Here is a 17,413-nt window from a genome sequence, read left to right as displayed (position 1 = left end):
AAAGATTTAAGGCCTGGCAATTAACTTTGGTGATGTAACACAGTCTTCATTAGCTTTAGTATCAGAGGATTTTCTCAATAGATACTTTTAAGAAATGGAATAATCATGTCAAGCACTTTCTAAGTAAAATCAAGTGAAATGAGTGAAATCGGTGAGACGGTGAGGGAGGCTGGAGTTTATTTTGGCAGCATATCTGTGCATCCCACCGGCACCGAGGGTGAGAAGCCAAGCAGTTGGCAGTGAGGCTAGCCCAGGTAAAAACTGAGGTTGCATCATTAATTTATCCCAGTTTACATTGTGGCAGATAGTTCAAAACTTGCTTCTTTCTTTTTTTTCTTTTTTTTCTTTTTTTTTGGATCTCCTATATGTGTCTTTTCTCTTCCCTCTGGCCCTGACCAGCTTGGCCTTTTGGTCACTGGAGGCAGGTGGAGTAGCAGGTCAGAGTAAGAAGAGAAAGCGGCATAGATCCTGCCAGTCACAAAGGGCCCAGAAGACTGAGTGGCCAGGCCCTGCAGGACAAACTGGCAGATGGCTGCCTCAGGATAATGACCAGGTGACATCTGCAGAGTGAACAAGCCATCAGGCTAACAGACTCACCTTGACCCACCAGGGAAGCCAAGCTGGCCGTTCTCCTCCTCCTCCTCCTCCTGTAATTCCCTCAGGTTACACCCACAGCCCGAGAAGTATAACACAAGTTTATTGATTTACCAAGTTTCACAAGTCCCCCAAAAAAGAGGTGTGAGAATGTCCTGGGAAAAAAAAACATTAACAGATTTTACGTGGGTGTTTGAAGTGAATTTTCTTTTATTCTCTGGAGAGACTGGACTGTGAGTAAATTAGCCTCTGAATCACTTTTTTTCGCACTGTTATTCTAACCCAGAGTCCTTAAACACCAGATTATTGTCAGCTAAACCAGGCTACATGCAAAATAAAACTGCTGTTTTCCCCTCTATTTTGCTTACAGTGTTGCTACTGACAAGTGATTTTTTTTAAAAGGCAAAGCTTGCCTTGTCTAAAGACGAAGACATTGACTACGTGATGCTGTGCACAAAGGTCATCTTTTGACAGCGCTGAGATCGTGAGAAGGTCAGATTCTCTGTGCCATTTAGAAAAGAGGCAGTGTGATACCAACCTGCCAATATAATTCCAGCACGTCTTTTTCATCTCAGCGTTAACACCATACATTGTTTACTGAATAGTTTACTGTGGCTGCATGACTGCTGGCAAACTGAGGTTTGGAATAAAGTTGGGAAAAACTTTTGAAGGGGCTGAAAAAGGAAGGCGCGTGCTCTTGAATGAAAATGAACTGAAAATAGCACCGCGGCTCCGACAGTTGTGTACACAGAGCAGGGGGGAAAAAAACCTGGAAGACATAGTTTTTGTGTTTTCATATTCAAGTGACAGGAACTTTAGAAGAAAGCCAAAACATTTAAAAGCATTTGGAGAAGACTATGAATAACTTGTAAACACTACAAGACTCCGAGAGTGCCCTTTCGCAACAGCGAATACACCAAAATTAATAGGATAACAATTGTACATGATGACATGCGTTATGGAAATTCTTGACTCTCCACTTCTCATTTGGCAGAATAGAAATGTCAGTTTAGGATCAGATAGTGAGCCAGTTAATTTGCAGGGGTAGTAGATGGAAAGACTATGAGCATTAAGTGTAGTGGAGGAAAATGCTCTGCATACTAAATGCAATAATGACTTGATGCCTGTATCATTTGGAAAATGCATAACATTAAGTGTGGCTAGTGTTCTCTTAACTAAAGAGTAAGAAAGAGGAATGTCTGCGTATTACTTGAAGTAAATGGTAAATGGCCTGTATTTGTATAGCGCTTTACTAGTCCCTAAGGACCCCAAAGCACTTTACATATCCAGTCATCCACCCATTCACACACACATTCACACACTGGTGATGGCAAGCTACATTGTAACCACAGCCACTCTGGGGCGCACTGACAGAGGCGAGTGGCCTCATGTGCTCAATATTACATACGGACGTTTTTTTAACCAAGGACCAAGTATGCAAACTTGCTGCTGAAATATAAATATCTATTACTTTTGGAGCCTTTTTTCAGGACCTTGTTATCTTATATAAGTGTAAAGCTACCGTTCCAAATCTTTGCATTAAATTGCTGCCTTTGCTTGTTTTCGCTTAGTTCACTTAGTTGCCTGAGCCAAGCCAGCAGACTGTAGTGAACTCATACATAATATGGAAGAAGCCATCATCTCTCACATATCTCAGCCAATTAAACCTATCTGCAGTCCAAATTGGTGCCAATGAAATCTTGTGACTGCATTCAAATGATGATGGATTGTGTGGCGTTTGCTTGAATCAATTACACAAGAGCCGGGTGAATATAAATGACTTGGTGAATGCAGCGCGTACTGTATTTCGGCGGGGGATAAAGAACTGTGTTAGGAAAGCAATGTATTTATTTGCTCTGTAAATAGCTTATGTGGGTTGCTGTGGAGTGTTAAAGTGATCTTTCCCAGATATGCTAATATAGAGGAATCAATAAAGTATACAGAATCTGCCATCCAGTATTTCACAAGTGTTATTTGCTTGGAGCCAACAAAGTTTTGTCAGCATGTGTGTTAAGAATATTTTAATAAATGCTGTTTAAAGTCATAGCTGTGATTCCTCTTGTTAAGCATATGCTCACTTACTAATACTGCTCTCATTGTACATTATTCCTAGCAGCTGATGTGCTGATATTGATCAAATAGCCATGTAATCTGTTTCTGCTCTCCATCCAGTCAGTCGAGAGCTCTGTTCCACACCTCTCCGTTTTTGTGCTGTTCCCTGTCAAACTCTGAAGAGACACCAAATGACTTTCACTCTCAAAGTCTTCCTAGCTTCACTAAGCTCTTCTAGCTTATGCGCACTGCTTAGGATGCATTTTCAAGCAGCTAACCCACTTTCTGCTCTTGCTTGTAGACAAAAGGGACACTTCTGGGGTTTCACTGACTTTTGTATTCAAGTGTGGCATTGCGAGACTCTTTCGAACAGCTTAAAGTCTCAGACAATGAAGTATTATAATGGTATTAACATAAAAATCCATGGTCACCTTTTGAGAATGGCCATGGTGCATAGGGTGTTTTAGTTATGATGGAGCCGCTTCTGGAGATTTCCGCCAGCCGGGGAGAAAGAAAAGCCCGTAAATACAAAATAGAACGTCAAAATAAAGAACAAAGCCCAAGTTTATATTCTCGTAAGGACTGGGTCAGTCCAGTAACACAAATATGCATCCTGTCATTATTGGTTTATACTGCATGCATTTCAATCCTGGGCTCTTTCCCTTTTCTCGTGTAGGATTTGATCCTCCGTCTCAGACAAATAAGCAAGGACCAGCTCTGTCAGTATCTGGATCCCATCCAGACCCATCCAAACAAAAATACTCTCTCATTACCTTCTCTGCAGGGAGGTGCAGAGCGGCACTCTGATCCACTGGCATGCTTAAATCCATCTCTTTCATGTGTCACTGACTTGTTGTTTTGCCTCTCCAGAATTTGAGTAGTAACCCCTTACAAGATTCCTTCAGCCTATTACACAGTGTTTTAGTTTGATGGAAGCACAACAGGTGAATGAGTGACAGGTGTGTCCATGCAGATTTGACAGAATTAGGAGAGTTTCCTCAATCATCAGCTTTAGGGTAAATATCAAGAGTTCTGACGCTACAATCCTGACACTGGTAAACAGGCCTGCCAGTTTACTGAAGAGTCTTCAAACTGATAATTTGAACTGACAGTGTTTATCATCATTTAAAAATTCTCCACAAAATCCAAAGAAACGATATTGATTAATGAATACCACAATCAATACTAAACATACCACAGCTATCAGTATCTGTAAGGAAATCAGACTCTGAAAGGGAAGTGCTTTTAAAGCGTTAAATATATTGCATAAGCTGGCTGATAAATCAACTCTGCTCCCCTCTGTTTTAGGGGAGGAGCTTATAAAAACATGGTGAAACAGAGAGCAAAGCACATGAAAAATAAAACTGCCCAAACAGCAGGGGTGTAAGCTCTGTCTGGTCAAATCCTACCAAATTATCAACAGCAATTCTTAACTTAGTAAGGATTAAAACACTAAACTACACTACCAATAACTACCAATAACACAGGATAAATCCATGGTTTCTGGTAAAGAAAGACCAGACTCTCTGTAAAACAGTATAGTGTTTATCATTAATATTTATTTAGTGCTTTCTAAGTCAGAGCTAATTTAAAGAAGTCATCATGTTGGTTGCAGACTTACAGGTAGCAGTAGACATACCACAGCTATACGTCGTGACTTATGATCTAAAAACTGTCCCAACTTTCATATTAAAGGCTTGAGGCTTTGAGTGTGAACACATCAGAATTGGCATATTTCAATATATTTGGTGTAATAACTGTTTTATAAGAGTATCTGTCGGGCAACGCAGCTACACCGAGGCCAAATTGGATGTGAAGTTTCTTCTATGATCCAAATGGAAAAAATTTTTATCGTGATGGGATTTGTGGAATTTATCGCTCGGGTCATAAGATGTGTCTGCATTTCCCTCAATCGTTCTCGTAACGTTGATAGCAGTTGATAGAAATCATCTAAACATGGACAGGTGCACGCTGGTCTGTAGACACATGTTGCTAGGAAACATCGTGTTACAGATGAGGACATGATTGTGTGTGACTTCATTTCACCATTTCAGTTAAGAAAAAAAGACTCCATAGACTTCGACACATGCCTTTGTTCAAGCTTCTATGGCAGCACTCGCTGCAGTAGTAACTTACAAAGAAATTCAACATGTGCGCTTTACGCAAATCAATACTGAATTTCATTAGGAAAATCAAGCAAATGTGCCAGTATTGATTTGATTCCTGACATATTCTATGTATATTTTTAGGTGACAGCTCAGGAGATATCTTAATCTTTGCTCGAGACCTTCAAATGCCAAGATTCATTTCTCTCTGCTCCCTTTGGAATGATGTTATTATGGTTCGAGAGATGACAGTTGTATCAATTATGCAAAAGGTGAGGGTGTAAGGAAGGGATCTATGCAAATCGTGTTCACCCCACAGACGACAGTGAAATAAATGAAAATGCTCATTTCAAAGTGGGGAGTTCAGCTAAGTTCCCATCAGTCAGGCTCCTGCAAAGTCTGTTAGTGTTGACTATCAAGGAAGAAATGGTGAAGAAGACTCTCTATATGTATCTATGAAGGCAGGCTCATAAATATTTCCATACGGATACTGTATGGACACAGGAGGCTTATACTCATATACAGTTGAGAGTATAAGCTCTATATATACAAGCAGAGGAAAGTGGTTTCAGAAGCTGGATGATCCACTGGCATGTTTTTCTTGCGTGTATCCTTCCCTGTTCCTCTATATCCTAATCCTCTCCCTCTTTGTCTGGAAATCTCTGTTATAATCTGGTCCCTTTCTCCTGGCTCACACACTGCGCATTCTCACATCAACAGCTCCACCAACAGGGGAAAACATGCCAGTCTCAAATGAACACTGTCCAAGTCGATGTGCATTTACAGGCAGACTCTGAATTGCAGCAGCCACACATTTTCAGGGTCTATGTTTTAAATTTCCTGTGAACTGTGACATTTTTTAGGGGCTGATCAAGTGGAGGAAGACTATTTATAGTCGTTCAACACGCAGCAATGCCGACTCAACAGCGTCAGGGGATTATGGGACAATGCACTTTGGGACAGAGCTGCTTCAGTCATTGCTTCCATAAGTGAACTGAAATGCTATATGCGGAAGGCTCGGTAAATGAGCTTCTCGACATTTGACTCTTCAGTGGGTATCTCCATACTGGCTTTCATCTTCAGTCCTGCATAGAGCCGCAATTAAAAATAATTGAGACCTTACAAACGCAAATTAAATTTCCCAAATCTTCCACCGGGAGGCAGCAGTGAGACAAAGTGAGTTTATCTTGTGGTGATCTGTGATCTCTCACAACACAGGCAAATTTGAAGGACAGGGTGACATATTTAAAATATTACTGCGCAACATGCGGATGCTTTTATTCTCAGCTTGTAAATGAGATGCACTGGGCATGTCCACATCATAACCTTGGAAATATATCTACGGTGCTGCAAAAAAGTATATTTGCTCCCTTCTTTTGCGCATTTGCCATACTTACATATATCGAACTATCAATCTAATATTAGACATTCCAAGTAAATACAAAGTGCAGTTTTTACGTAATGACCTACAAACCTACTGGCCTTATGTGGATGACCCCTTCTTACATCGTGAATTAACTGTAACCACATTTTTTTAGAAAGCTGATTTCACCTGCCACGCTGAAGCCTGATTACTGCCAGACCTAATGGACCACAAAATCACTTCAGTACAACCTGTCTGACAAACTAAAGCAGGCTAAAAGATCTCAAAAAGCAACACAACATCCCACGATCTAAAGAAACATCCAGAGGTTTACACAGGGCCAGGTTTGGATAGCTTTTTCCCTTAAAAATGAAAATCAACATTTAAAAACAGAATTTTGTGTTTACTCTGATTATCTTTGCCCAATATCAAAAGTAGTTTGATGATCTGGAACATGTAAGTGTGACAAATATTCCTCAAAAAAGAGAAAGAAATCAGGAAGAACACGAATACTTTTTCACCACATCGTAGGTATACATCATCCATGCTAATGGTTAGTAAAGCCACTTCATCTTCTTGTGAAAGACCAGATTCAGATCATATGTTTTACTGTTCATAAATGCCTTATCATCCATTTATATTATTTTTGATTTAAGGTTCAGCAAAATAATCATGTGATTACTACAAAACTGCAAAGTATTGGTGATAATTTGTAATCTTCAATAAAATTACAAATAAAATGTATTTGGGCTCATGCTACGCCGCATAACGTTATCTTTTACAATGACTATGTAGTCACTATATAAGCCTTGTTTCACGTCAAGTGGAAGATTAATTTACACTACCTCACTAATGAGAAGAGTTTAGAGACATTATTGCAATTGTTATAGCCTGGTTACAAATGTTTGGCATTAAACTTGACTTGACTTTCATTTTAGTGTGCATAATAGACTGGGATATGAAAATATTTTATCAGGGCTTAATTATATTTGAAGTTTTGTTATGGTCTTGGGATAGAAAGTGGGATCATAAAAAACAAAAGCCTAATATAACTGTTGAGTAGCATTTTATAATATGACACATGACTAAGAATGTAATTTCAATGTACCTAAAATTACATTGTAATTATGTTTACCTACAAATGCTTCCCTGGTGAAATGCTAGAAGATGGAAGTAACAGTTAAGGTTTTTGCAAGAGTGAAAAAGTAATTATAGTCCAAGTAATTTTAAGCAGTGAATAGTTTCTGGGTATTTTACATGCAAAGTTACACAAATTATATTGTAAGTACTCTTAAGTAATACATAAGCAGTACATAACTGTGTAATTTGAAGTAGTGTGAAACTTCAGGTATTTTAGTCTAAAGAATAGTGTTTTCCTACTGTAAGTACGCAGTATTTACATTTACTTGTGAACTATTTAAAGCTGATTACAGTATTATTTGTGTCTCCTTTCCTGTAAAATATCAATAATAATAATAATAATAAACTGTTGGATTGTTGCTCTATATTATAAAGTGCTACTCGCTGTTGAATAAGAAAGAGAAATGAACATCTCTGCTGTCATTTGGATCTAGCTGTGTGCCCATGCCAAGTATCGCAGCCAGGTGGCGCTGCTTCTTTTTCACCCCAAAGCGCAGCCGGAACACGACGTGGCAGTTTACTTCCTGTGTATTTTTTTTAACCGTATTGACATCCGTCTTTCACAGTCGTGTTATATCTTAGGTCTGTTAAATAGACTTCCTCAACCTTTGTAGCAGCTTTTAATCCATTTTCTCCGTACATGAAGAGCGGGCTGTAGGAGCTCAGCAGCCGGGGAAGGAGAGATGATGGCTGTGCTGCTGTTGGCGTTAGTCGGGGGGCTGCTGGAGGTCTGCAGCGGCGTTTCAGCCAACAGAGGAGGCTATCCCTCATTCACAGACGAAATCCCTTTCAAAATCACCTGGCCTGGCGCTGAATTTACGCTGGTATGTCTCCTCTTTTAGTGTCACTAAAGAAACGAATCTGCCCTAACGGGATCGGGAGACGTAAATGTCACTTTGTTTTAGACTTCTTTCTCTTTCTGTCACACAAGACCTGAGTTGAAGTAACAGATGTTTATCTCCCGCCCGCAGCCAACTTCAGGTGCACTTTACAGTGAGGAAGACTTTGTCATCTTGACCACAACAGAGAAGGAGAAGTACAAATGTCTCCTCCCTTCACTGACGGCTGGAGAGGAGGTGAGCACTCCTAACACTTTCTGGGAATGGCACAGCTGTTTATCTAAAGAGTTATGAGAGCTTGCCACTGAACTAGTTTGCACTAGCAGAGCTAGGCACGGAGCAATTTTGTGTTGTTTCTGCACAGGTGATTATAACCTGCCTGCAGATGTGAGGAAAAAAGATAAATTGTGATACAGTTGCGTTAAAAAGTGTGAGTCATTCCACAGAATTCTTCAGGACCTGAAGTTGTTTGATCAATGTGATATGTCCAAACTGTTACATACAACATGTGAACAGCATTGTTTGCTAATAGATTTTTTTTATATTTATCTGTAGTAAATTATCATAAAACAGGCAAAACATCCGAGGTGCGAGAGCTTGCTCCTGTTACTCTGCGTCATTGTTGTCACGTTGGTGCAAACGACAAAAACTGTGACATATCCTGTGTTACCGATTCTCACTGCTGCCTCTGGGAAAGTTTGTGCTGAACGAAAAGAACTCACTGTGGTACTTACTCAATAATAAGGGCTCAAAAAATCTTGAAGGGGGGAAAAAAGGCAATAAAAAGTGCAGCTTGTCCACCGACCCCTTTGTATCTTGAGAGCCTGTGACGCAGAAAATCTTCATGGTGTGAAGACAAAATTTTGCGTGGTTTCATTAAACATACTAAAAGCATTGTGCCAAAAAACCATCTGATTCTAAGGGTTTATGTGGAAAGCACTGACTGTTTTATCTTTTTATATTCGAAACCAGAGACTATGTAACTGTGCCGTGACACAGCAACCCTCATAGAAGAAGCACTATAGAGCTGTGTTAAGCGATAAAAGGTTGCTGAAATATTTGTGTCTGTAATTCTGCCTTGAATGAAGACCAATACAACCTAATAGGAGGGTATGCTAAAACATCAGTTACAAAATGCTAAATAAGCCGTTAATAAAGGTTTCAGTTTCCCTCCTTTCCTAGAGTTAAAAAAAAGCATGTGTTATCTCTTGTCTCTCATCACTCTTGTTGCATTTGTTTGGTGCTGCAGGATGATGAAAAGGAGTACGGCGGGCCCAGTCCAGGTGAACTGCTCGAGTCGCTATTCAAACGAAGCAGCTGCTCCTACAGGGTGAGACTTTTCCTTTTTCATCTCATATTCCTCCACACAGAGACTGAAACTGCATGCAGTTTAAAGTCACAGTCACACTATAGTAGCAGAGCATGACAAAAATCATGTTGTTTGAGTGTATTGCTGAGCATATATTTATACCAATGTAGATTGAGTCGTACTGGACGTACGAAGTATGCCATGGAAAACATGTAAGGCAGTACCATGAAGAGAAGGAGACTTCTCAGGTCAGTGCTTTGAGTTATTTGAAATATTTTTAGACTGGAATGGAAAATGTGCACTCGTTACGGTTCGCTAAGCTTGCATGTTTCCACAGAAGATCAGTGTACAAGAGTACTTCTTGGGAAATATGGCTCAAAAGAGCCAATCAACAGAGACAGGTAAGTTTCTATATATATGTATATCTTACACTGCTTTTTTTTTTTTTTTTTTTTTTAAATTGAACGTTAATCATATTTGGCCTTTCTTTTTTTTTTTCTTTTTTTTTCAGATCAAGCTGAGAAGACAGACGGCGTCAAACCGTCCGAAACCAAAGCAAGTATTCTACTGAGTAACCAAGCAAATCTGCCAGTCTAGTTTTTCAGTCTCACATATCTTTCCTGTTGCCTTCCCCTTTTTCTAACGTCAGGTGCCCACTAAGAACATTGAAGGTCAGCTGACTCCCTACTACTCAGTGGCGATGGGAAACGGGACTCCGTGTTTGCTGAAACAGGACCAGCCTCGTTCCACAGCCGTGCTGTACGTCTGCCATCCGGAGGCCAAGCACGAGATCTTGTCTGTCGCTGAGGTCACCACCTGCGAATATGAGGTGGTGGTGCTGACGCCTCTGCTTTGTGCACACCCAAAATACAGGTAAGATCTGTTAAGATGGTTACACTTTAATAGAGTGCGACACCTGTATTTAGTTTGTTTGTTAGTTTGTCTTATTATATTTAGACGGTGGCCCTGAGAGGTCAAACTCGCTGCAAATTAAGAAAGCACCAGCAAATAGAAAAATGCTTTAATGGCACACAAAACAAAAGAAGAGCTGTTTTGTTATAGCCTTTTATTTGGCTGCTGATGGATCCGCATGTTTTAAATATCATGCAAAATTCTTGCAACAGATGCTGTTTTGATGCAACGTCCCCCGGGATTTGTTTCTCCTCTCGGTCTTTAACTGCAGATGTTTAGCAGTTTAGGTGAATGTGTTAACTATGGGGGCACTGAGCTGTTTAGTTAAAGCCTGTTTTTGGCTGCTGTAAAACAGTAAGGTGTCGCTTGTCTTTTAAAGCAGACTGCAATGATTTGCAGATCATTTTAACCTTATATTTAACTGAAAGTTGTATAAAGACAACATTTTAAAGGAAAAACTCAAACTGAGACTTTTTATTTTTCATATATTTCCCATTAAATACTATAAAATTCACCTGCTCACGTCACTTGTTCGCAGGTTCAAATCCTCCCCGGTGAACGCCATCTTCTGCCAGGCTCTGGCGGGCTCCCCTCTGCGGCCTCAGCGGCTCGCCCAGTTGGACAAAGAACAAGAGGAGCAGCTTAAACCACCTTTCGGTGCCACATCTGAGCCCAGAGAGGTAAGACGTGCAAAGATAAACGGTGATCACCTGAGCACACGAAACGTGGCTTATTTACATTTGTGGTATATCATAGGAGGAGACGTCAGCAGTGAGAGAAGAAGCCTTCACCTCCACCCACAAACCCATGACCGTCGGAGGGCAGTCTCAGGTCACTGTTGGTACCACGCACATCTCTCGCTTGACAGACGAACAGCTAATTAAGGAGTTCCTGAGTGGCTCGTACTGTCTGCACGGGGTGAGGCGCATTTATGTGTTGGAAGCTGAGCACTGATACGTAACCTGCTCAGGGAACACTAATCATCTTAACATGTGCGTTTCAGGGTGTAGGATGGTGGAAATATGAATTCTGTTACGGAAGGCACGTCCATCAGTACCATGAGGTAAGCGAGTGAATTCAAACTTGGAAAAAGTAAATAATCAAATGCACTTCTAGTACCTTTTTAGATTGTACGCTGGCTATAAAGCAGTAAGCGAGAGTATTTTCTGTATCAGCCAGATTATCTTTTCTTTGTGTTGTAGGATAAAGAGCAAGGGAAGAACATTGTAGTGGTGGGGAACTGGAATGCAGATGAACACCTCGACTGGGCCAAGAAGAACGTCGCCCGATCCCTCCAGCTCAGAGAGGACGGAGTGCAGAAAGTCAAGTAGGCCTTTCAGATTTTTGAACACTAATCGCTGTAAACGGGATACAAAAATATCCACCCACTACTTTTTCTTTTCCCCTTTACTCCACAATAGGTTGGTTTCCCACTTCTATGGCCACGGTGATGTGTGTGACCTGACAGGGAAGCCCAGACAGGTCATCGTCAAGCTCAAGTGAGTGAACAGTTACCTAGAACTAGGGGATGAAGAGTGGAGCACATCAGCCTGAGTCCACGGATGAGTAAGACTAAGTTGTCAGTGTTTCCCATTTTGATTCACTCATATCATTTCTCTTCTCGCTGTCAGATGTAAGGAGTCTGAGTCTCCCCATGCTGTCACTGTCTATATGCTGGAGCCTCAGACTTGTCAGTATGTCCTTGGGGTAAGTTTATGTTTCACTCCTGAGTGGCAAAAAAAGAAAACAGTAGAATTTGCTTAGTAACATTATGAATCTTATGTGAAGGTTTAGTCCTTTGTAAAACACATTTATATCAGTTTTAGGGATAAATATAAAGAAGAAACTGCAGATTGTTTAACTGCATGGATAAATTTGATATACATGAGCCAATCTTGGTGTTATTTTGTTCCCTTCATGCCTTTTCTCTGTGACAAGTTAAAATATATAACTTTTGGTTTAATTAGGAATTATTATAAACATGCCTAGATATTTGCAAATATTTGCAGTACTTCCTGTAGATTTGACAAAGGAAATGACACTGATCTAAACACTGATTTAATTATCTAACTATACTGGCATTGTGCAGGCATATCATCCTAAATGAAAGGCACCATATTGAAGATGGCTTTTTTTCTGTAGGTTGAGTCACCGGTCATATGCAGGATTCTTGACACTGCTGATGACTATGGGCTTCTGTCACTCTCCAGTTAAACTGGCGGAGTTTTACTGGAACAGCAGCGGTGCACGGAGGACATAAAGAACGAGGACACTTAGTAAGCAAGATGCCCTTAAGACTGCGCTACAAGCCAAAACTGAGAATAAACTCAATCCTGAGGCTGGACCTCATGTAGCCCAGGGGGAACAGGCCCCGCCCACACTCCCATGACCTGTGCGATGGGTGACGCTACATCAGCCCGACTCTAACTTAAATCAAATTCAGGCAGTGGAGTTATTGCTTGAACTTCATATCTGTGCTTCACTTTGTGATGATTGATTGCAAGAAAAGGAGTGACGAATCATCAGGGGAATTAACAATATTCAAAGTGGTTTTGGTGTGTGTGTGTGTGTGTGTGTGTGTGTGTGTGTGTGTGTGTGTGAGTGTGTGAGTGAGAGATATGGATTGATTAGCTGCTTGACTGTGGCACTTTTGTACTTGTAGATATGAAAAACATCTGAAAATGCTTCACAGCAGGGAGACTGTGTGCTGTGTGAGTGTAACTTATGCATTAGAGATTGCTGTGGAATAACAATAAAAGTGAGTGTAAGGTTGTAGGATGTACAGAGTGTGTGCAGGTTCATTTAAAAGGTTCGTTTTGTGGTTTTATGAAGATGCACACTGGGATCCGACTACTGCTGTATCTCTGGAATAAAAACCAATGCATTTACAGCAAAAAATCAAAAAAATCAAAACATGAAACCTTATTTTAGTTTTCCATTACCACAGAAAAGAGTAGATTTAAGACATTAGGGAAATATGTAGTTCAGAGATATCTAACTCAAACTGCCCGCTTTGATTTTAAGTGGGTTGGACCATTTCAAGACCACATTTAATCCTCAAGGTATCTAAATATAAAAATAAAGTGCAACTTCAACAGAAAGTGTCAGTTTTTTCTACTTGATAAAGAAATTCTACTGTAGTAATTGAATGGCTTGTGCATAAATGTGTTCAACTACAGAAGAAATGCATCCATCTGACCAATTGATACGCAATGTATCCTGTGTATAACACATTTTTATAGTAGATAATGAAAACCGCAGGAAGTTTTCTGTCATTTATTTTTTAATAACCGAATTTGTTTGGTGTAGCTTGAGTGGATATATGGGAGGTTTTTAAATCAGTAAAAATGAAGCTGTTAAACTTGTGAAAAAACAGCTAAAAGCCCCAAAACTTGTGCCTTTCTCTACATTTTTTCAAATCTGTCCAGTGGGGCTGGATTGGAGTCTTTAGCACGCTGATTCCAGGCCCTGGGCCTGAGGTTTGACACCCCTGATCAAGTAAGTTAAGTGTAGAATTTAGTGTTTTATTTATTCGGCCGCCAGAGGGCGCTGATGCTATGTGTATGTGTAGTAACAGCACAGTAACAGGTGTAGATCTCACAGACATTACATTTGTACTTGCCAGTTATTTATTGTGGGGTTTTTTGTTTTTTTTTTAAATGTATGAGGCTCAGACTCTTTTTTTTTTTCTCTTGAGAAGAGAGTCTATCCAGGTGCAACCACGTACCACTGACAGCCGTATGGGGTTTCATAGTGGCCTGATGCTGAAGAAGCTGGTTTCACTCCTATCTCCAGCCAGAGAGGAACTGGGATTGAAACTAGCAACTGGTGACTTTGGGTTCAGTGAAAACCTCAATAAATCAATTCAATATCAATAAATAACTTGCTGGAACATAAACTTTTATTCTAAATCTGTTTCTCATTTCAGTTTCAAAGGCAAAGTTTATACTGTAATTCTGGTTCTTGTCATTTCTCCAGTCACAAAAATCGCAACATCTTTCTACTGTAGGAGAGAACAAAATGTTAATACTGAGTCCAAAGACATAAAAATAGCCTGTTTACACGTTCCTCCTTTGATTCACATTGGATTTAACGTCATGGAGAGATTGTCCAAAGCTTTCTGTTCTTTGACTATACCGAGGGCACGGGAATCTGGTGCACTGAGGTGCTTTCAAAGTCCTGCAGAGCATCTTGGTGAGTGTGGTAGTGCATGGCTACATAGGACTTGGCAAAGGCAAATGTCTGAGAGCTGATAGGCTGTAGGCTGGTGGGGGAGCTGGGCCCTGCTGAGGGACTGCTGTTGTATATACTGTAGTACGGCTCAATCCGGGTGTTGATGGGTGTAGAGGTGCTCGGGAGGCGAGGTTTGCGTGTACCTGTCGCCCTGGGACTGCCAGCGCAATCCCGGGAATGACTGGGTCCACAAGCCTGGTCTACCAGCCTCTTCTGTGGCTTAGGTGACAGCACGTAGGCCGAGTTGGTCTCGTGATGGGAGGATTTATTGCGATTGACTTCCAGGCTCCCCTTCCCCATTGCGTGCAGGCGTGTCTTTTGCTTGCAGCACAGAAATCCAAGTGCGGCCCACTGAATGCAGCACAGTACGCGGCGGCGGAGGCCTGCACTGTTGCGCGAGTACACAAATGGATTGATGCCTGATTTGAGAAAAATGAGCACAAAGCCACACAGTTCGAACTGGTAATGTGCAAAGCTGCTTTCTGGTGACAAAACATCCTGTGCCAGTGAAACTCCCATCGGCAGACAACAGAGTAACACAGAGAATACTATAACTACACAGGTGACAACTGCCTTGGAGTCTTTGGCTGTGGCTAAGTTGACTGTGGAGACCAGCTGACAGCAGGTGGCTCCTTGGGCGGCCCCTGGAACCACCGGCTGGTTTGTCCTGTTGGTATAGGCGTGCGTTTGTACATTCTGCAGTTTGTTGTAAGTCTGGTTACGGTACAGAGAGGGGCCTTGAACGGCACACTGCATGCTTTCAAAGCCTGCTGCAATGAGAGGTGGTGGGGGTGGAGGGCAGGTGGCATCTACAGTGATGACTGGGCATTTCCTTACTTGTGCGTTCTTCCTCAGGGTCTGAGCAATCATCAGATACGACACAGACACCACAGCAACACAAAAGGCAAAAACTGCCAGGTAGACGTACAACACAACCCTGGCCTGCCCACTCCCCAGGCCAAAGTGGGGCAAGCAGGGTCCATCTTTGCGTGGATATGCACGCATGGTGAGGAGAGCAGCCAATGTGAAGCTGGATGTCCACAGCAAGGCGGTCAGGGCCAGCGTGCAGGGGAAGGAAGCAGTGCGGTTGGGCTGCTGTCCCAAAACCATGCGGAGTCTGTGCAAAGCAATGACAGCCACCGTCTCCAGGGACATGATGATGAAACCCGAACTGGTCAAGTGGAAGGCGAAGCAGAAACTCTTTGACACGCCATCCCCTCCGCCTGCATCCAGGAAGAGCACCAGCGCAAACATGGGAGCGGTCACGCAACAAATGAACAAGTCACAGAAGGACAGGTTGAGGATCATGAAGTCAAAGTTGGTGCGGAACTTGCGAAACGCCGGGTCGAAAAAAGACAGGAACACCACAAGATTCCCATAAGAGCCCAGGAAGAAGATAAAGATGAGGAGGAGGGAACAAAAAGTCAAGGTAGCAGTGTGGATCACGGCCCAGCCCGAGGGGGTCTGGTTACCCAGGGTGCCATTGAAGGTCTGCAGTCTTGGCACATCCACCAGGTCCGAGGGTGTAAGAGTGGTGTTCATTGTACTCTGATGATTTAGAGCGACTCCACATTCATCAATTTCAGTATTATTCCTCTAAGAGGACGGAGCACATGCTTCCACCATTGCTGCCACCTTGGTAGAAAACGACAAAGAATATAAATACAATCAGCTCTATGGGCTGGTCTTCAATACAGTTATAATGATAATGAGGAGAAATGGATGGATAACTTACAATTTGATCAGAAACGTTAGACACGGGTATAATAGGCTATGCACCACTGCATTTGGCCAATTACCTTACCTCCCCATCATCCCCCTTTAACTCTCTCTCTCTCACACACACAGCAGCGTCTGCTTAATAAAAAAGAAAGAAAGAAAAATCTCTGAATATCAAAACGAATGTTGGTTTTAAGGCTTTAACGGGCTGCACAATCCAGGATTCACTATTGCTTAGAAAATATAGCACACTACCTGTACTAGATCGTGCGATCCTCATTATTTCATACAGCCCATCTTCATCATTTTTAAGGCAGTGCGATAGTGAACGCACCGCTGCTTCGGAAACAAAGAAGGAAAAATGTATTTTAGCAGCTCACCTTAACGCAACAGTCCGTCGGAAAGAATCGATAATCTTCACGTTTCCTTACATGTCTGTGTAAATCAGCGCGAACACGTAGATGGCAGCTTATAAATCCATTCAAATAGAGAAGCGACGGCCACTGGACGTGCACTGAAAAATGAGTATGAAGTCACCGTCTACGTATCCGGGCATGAGCATAACCACTGCATTCAAGTAGTCCGTCCATAGAAACGCTTCCCTCACTGGGAATCAGCTGGCGGAGTTAGAAAGGAGAATTTGCGGGATTTATTTCAAACATTTGAAATTTGACAGAAGCGCCATTATCCGACACGTCAAATATATTACCGCAGCAATTTATTTTATTTTATTTTTTTTTTTGCTTTCACCATGGTAACGTATTATAGTTTATGCGAAAAATGGCGCCTCCCTATTTAAACAGTCTCTGCCAAGGACGTGAAAAAACAAAAAAAAAATATACACATATAAATAACTATTAACTACTATTTATCTTGTATCTATTTAGACTGATTTCAACAAAAACTGTTTAAATTTTTAAAATTTATTACAAAAATGTATATAATTTTTAAAGGTGTCATTCAGCATGATCAATATGACAAATAAAAATATGAGCATTAATTATTATTTTTCCCGCTTTTCACGGACAATACTTCAAGCAGGGCCACAAACCCCTCTGTAAAGAGCTGAAACACTGTGAGCAGGGATCAAGTGTTCTGCATGTTGGAACAAACTAGTTCTAAAAATATCAACACTGAAGCTAATGCT

At 41.3% G+C, this 17,413-nt stretch overlaps 2 protein-coding genes across 9 annotated transcripts; one reads left to right on the top strand and one right to left on the bottom strand.

Moving 5' to 3' along the window:
• The first annotated feature begins 7,755 nt into the window (after positions 1-7,755).
• erlec1 (endoplasmic reticulum lectin 1) lies at positions 7,756-13,415 on the top strand. 2 transcript variants are annotated; one of them, XM_085477986.1, is made up of 14 exons: positions 7,756-8,078; positions 8,226-8,330; positions 9,343-9,423; positions 9,573-9,650; positions 9,743-9,803; positions 9,914-9,957; positions 10,052-10,275; positions 10,853-10,994; positions 11,071-11,232; positions 11,318-11,377; positions 11,517-11,641; positions 11,736-11,813; positions 11,946-12,021; positions 12,457-13,415. In XM_085477986.1, exons 1-14 carry the CDS (start codon positions 7,938-7,940, stop codon positions 12,526-12,528), a joined length of 1,449 nt encoding a protein of 482 aa, XP_085334112.1. In that variant the 5' UTR covers positions 7,756-7,937; the 3' UTR covers positions 12,529-13,415. The 2 variants fall into 2 exon arrangements, with proteins under 2 accessions (XP_085334112.1, XP_085334111.1); XM_085477985.1 differs by having other exon boundaries at positions 7,757-8,078; positions 9,740-9,803.
• Positions 13,416-14,193: 778 nt separating this feature from the next.
• Positions 14,194-17,007, bottom strand: gpr75 (G protein-coupled receptor 75). 7 transcript variants are annotated; one of them, XM_085477978.1, is made up of 2 exons: positions 16,283-17,007; positions 14,194-16,182 (listed from the first exon to the last, which is right to left on the bottom strand). In XM_085477978.1, exon 2 carries the CDS (start codon positions 16,087-16,089, stop codon positions 14,446-14,448), a length of 1,644 nt encoding a protein of 547 aa, XP_085334104.1. In that variant the 5' UTR covers positions 16,090-16,182; positions 16,283-17,007; the 3' UTR covers positions 14,194-14,445. The 7 variants fall into 7 exon arrangements, with proteins under 7 accessions (XP_085334104.1, XP_085334106.1, XP_085334105.1 ...); XM_085477980.1 differs by having other exon boundaries at positions 14,194-16,404; positions 16,522-17,007; XM_085477979.1 differs by having other exon boundaries at positions 14,194-16,401; positions 16,522-17,007.
• Between the last annotated feature and the right edge of the window lie 406 nt (positions 17,008-17,413).

The sequence above is a fragment of the Copadichromis virginalis genome, linkage group LG13 (assembly GCF_057382275.1).
Source record: "Copadichromis virginalis isolate Kocher_CV1m ecotype Utaka linkage group LG13, C_Virginalis_male_GT1.1, whole genome shotgun sequence".
In the NCBI taxonomy this organism is placed as follows: Eukaryota; Metazoa; Chordata; class Actinopteri; order Cichliformes; family Cichlidae; genus Copadichromis; species Copadichromis virginalis.
The sequence above is the reverse complement of the archived record's forward strand: the minus strand, read 5'-3'. Positions and strand labels throughout refer to the sequence as shown.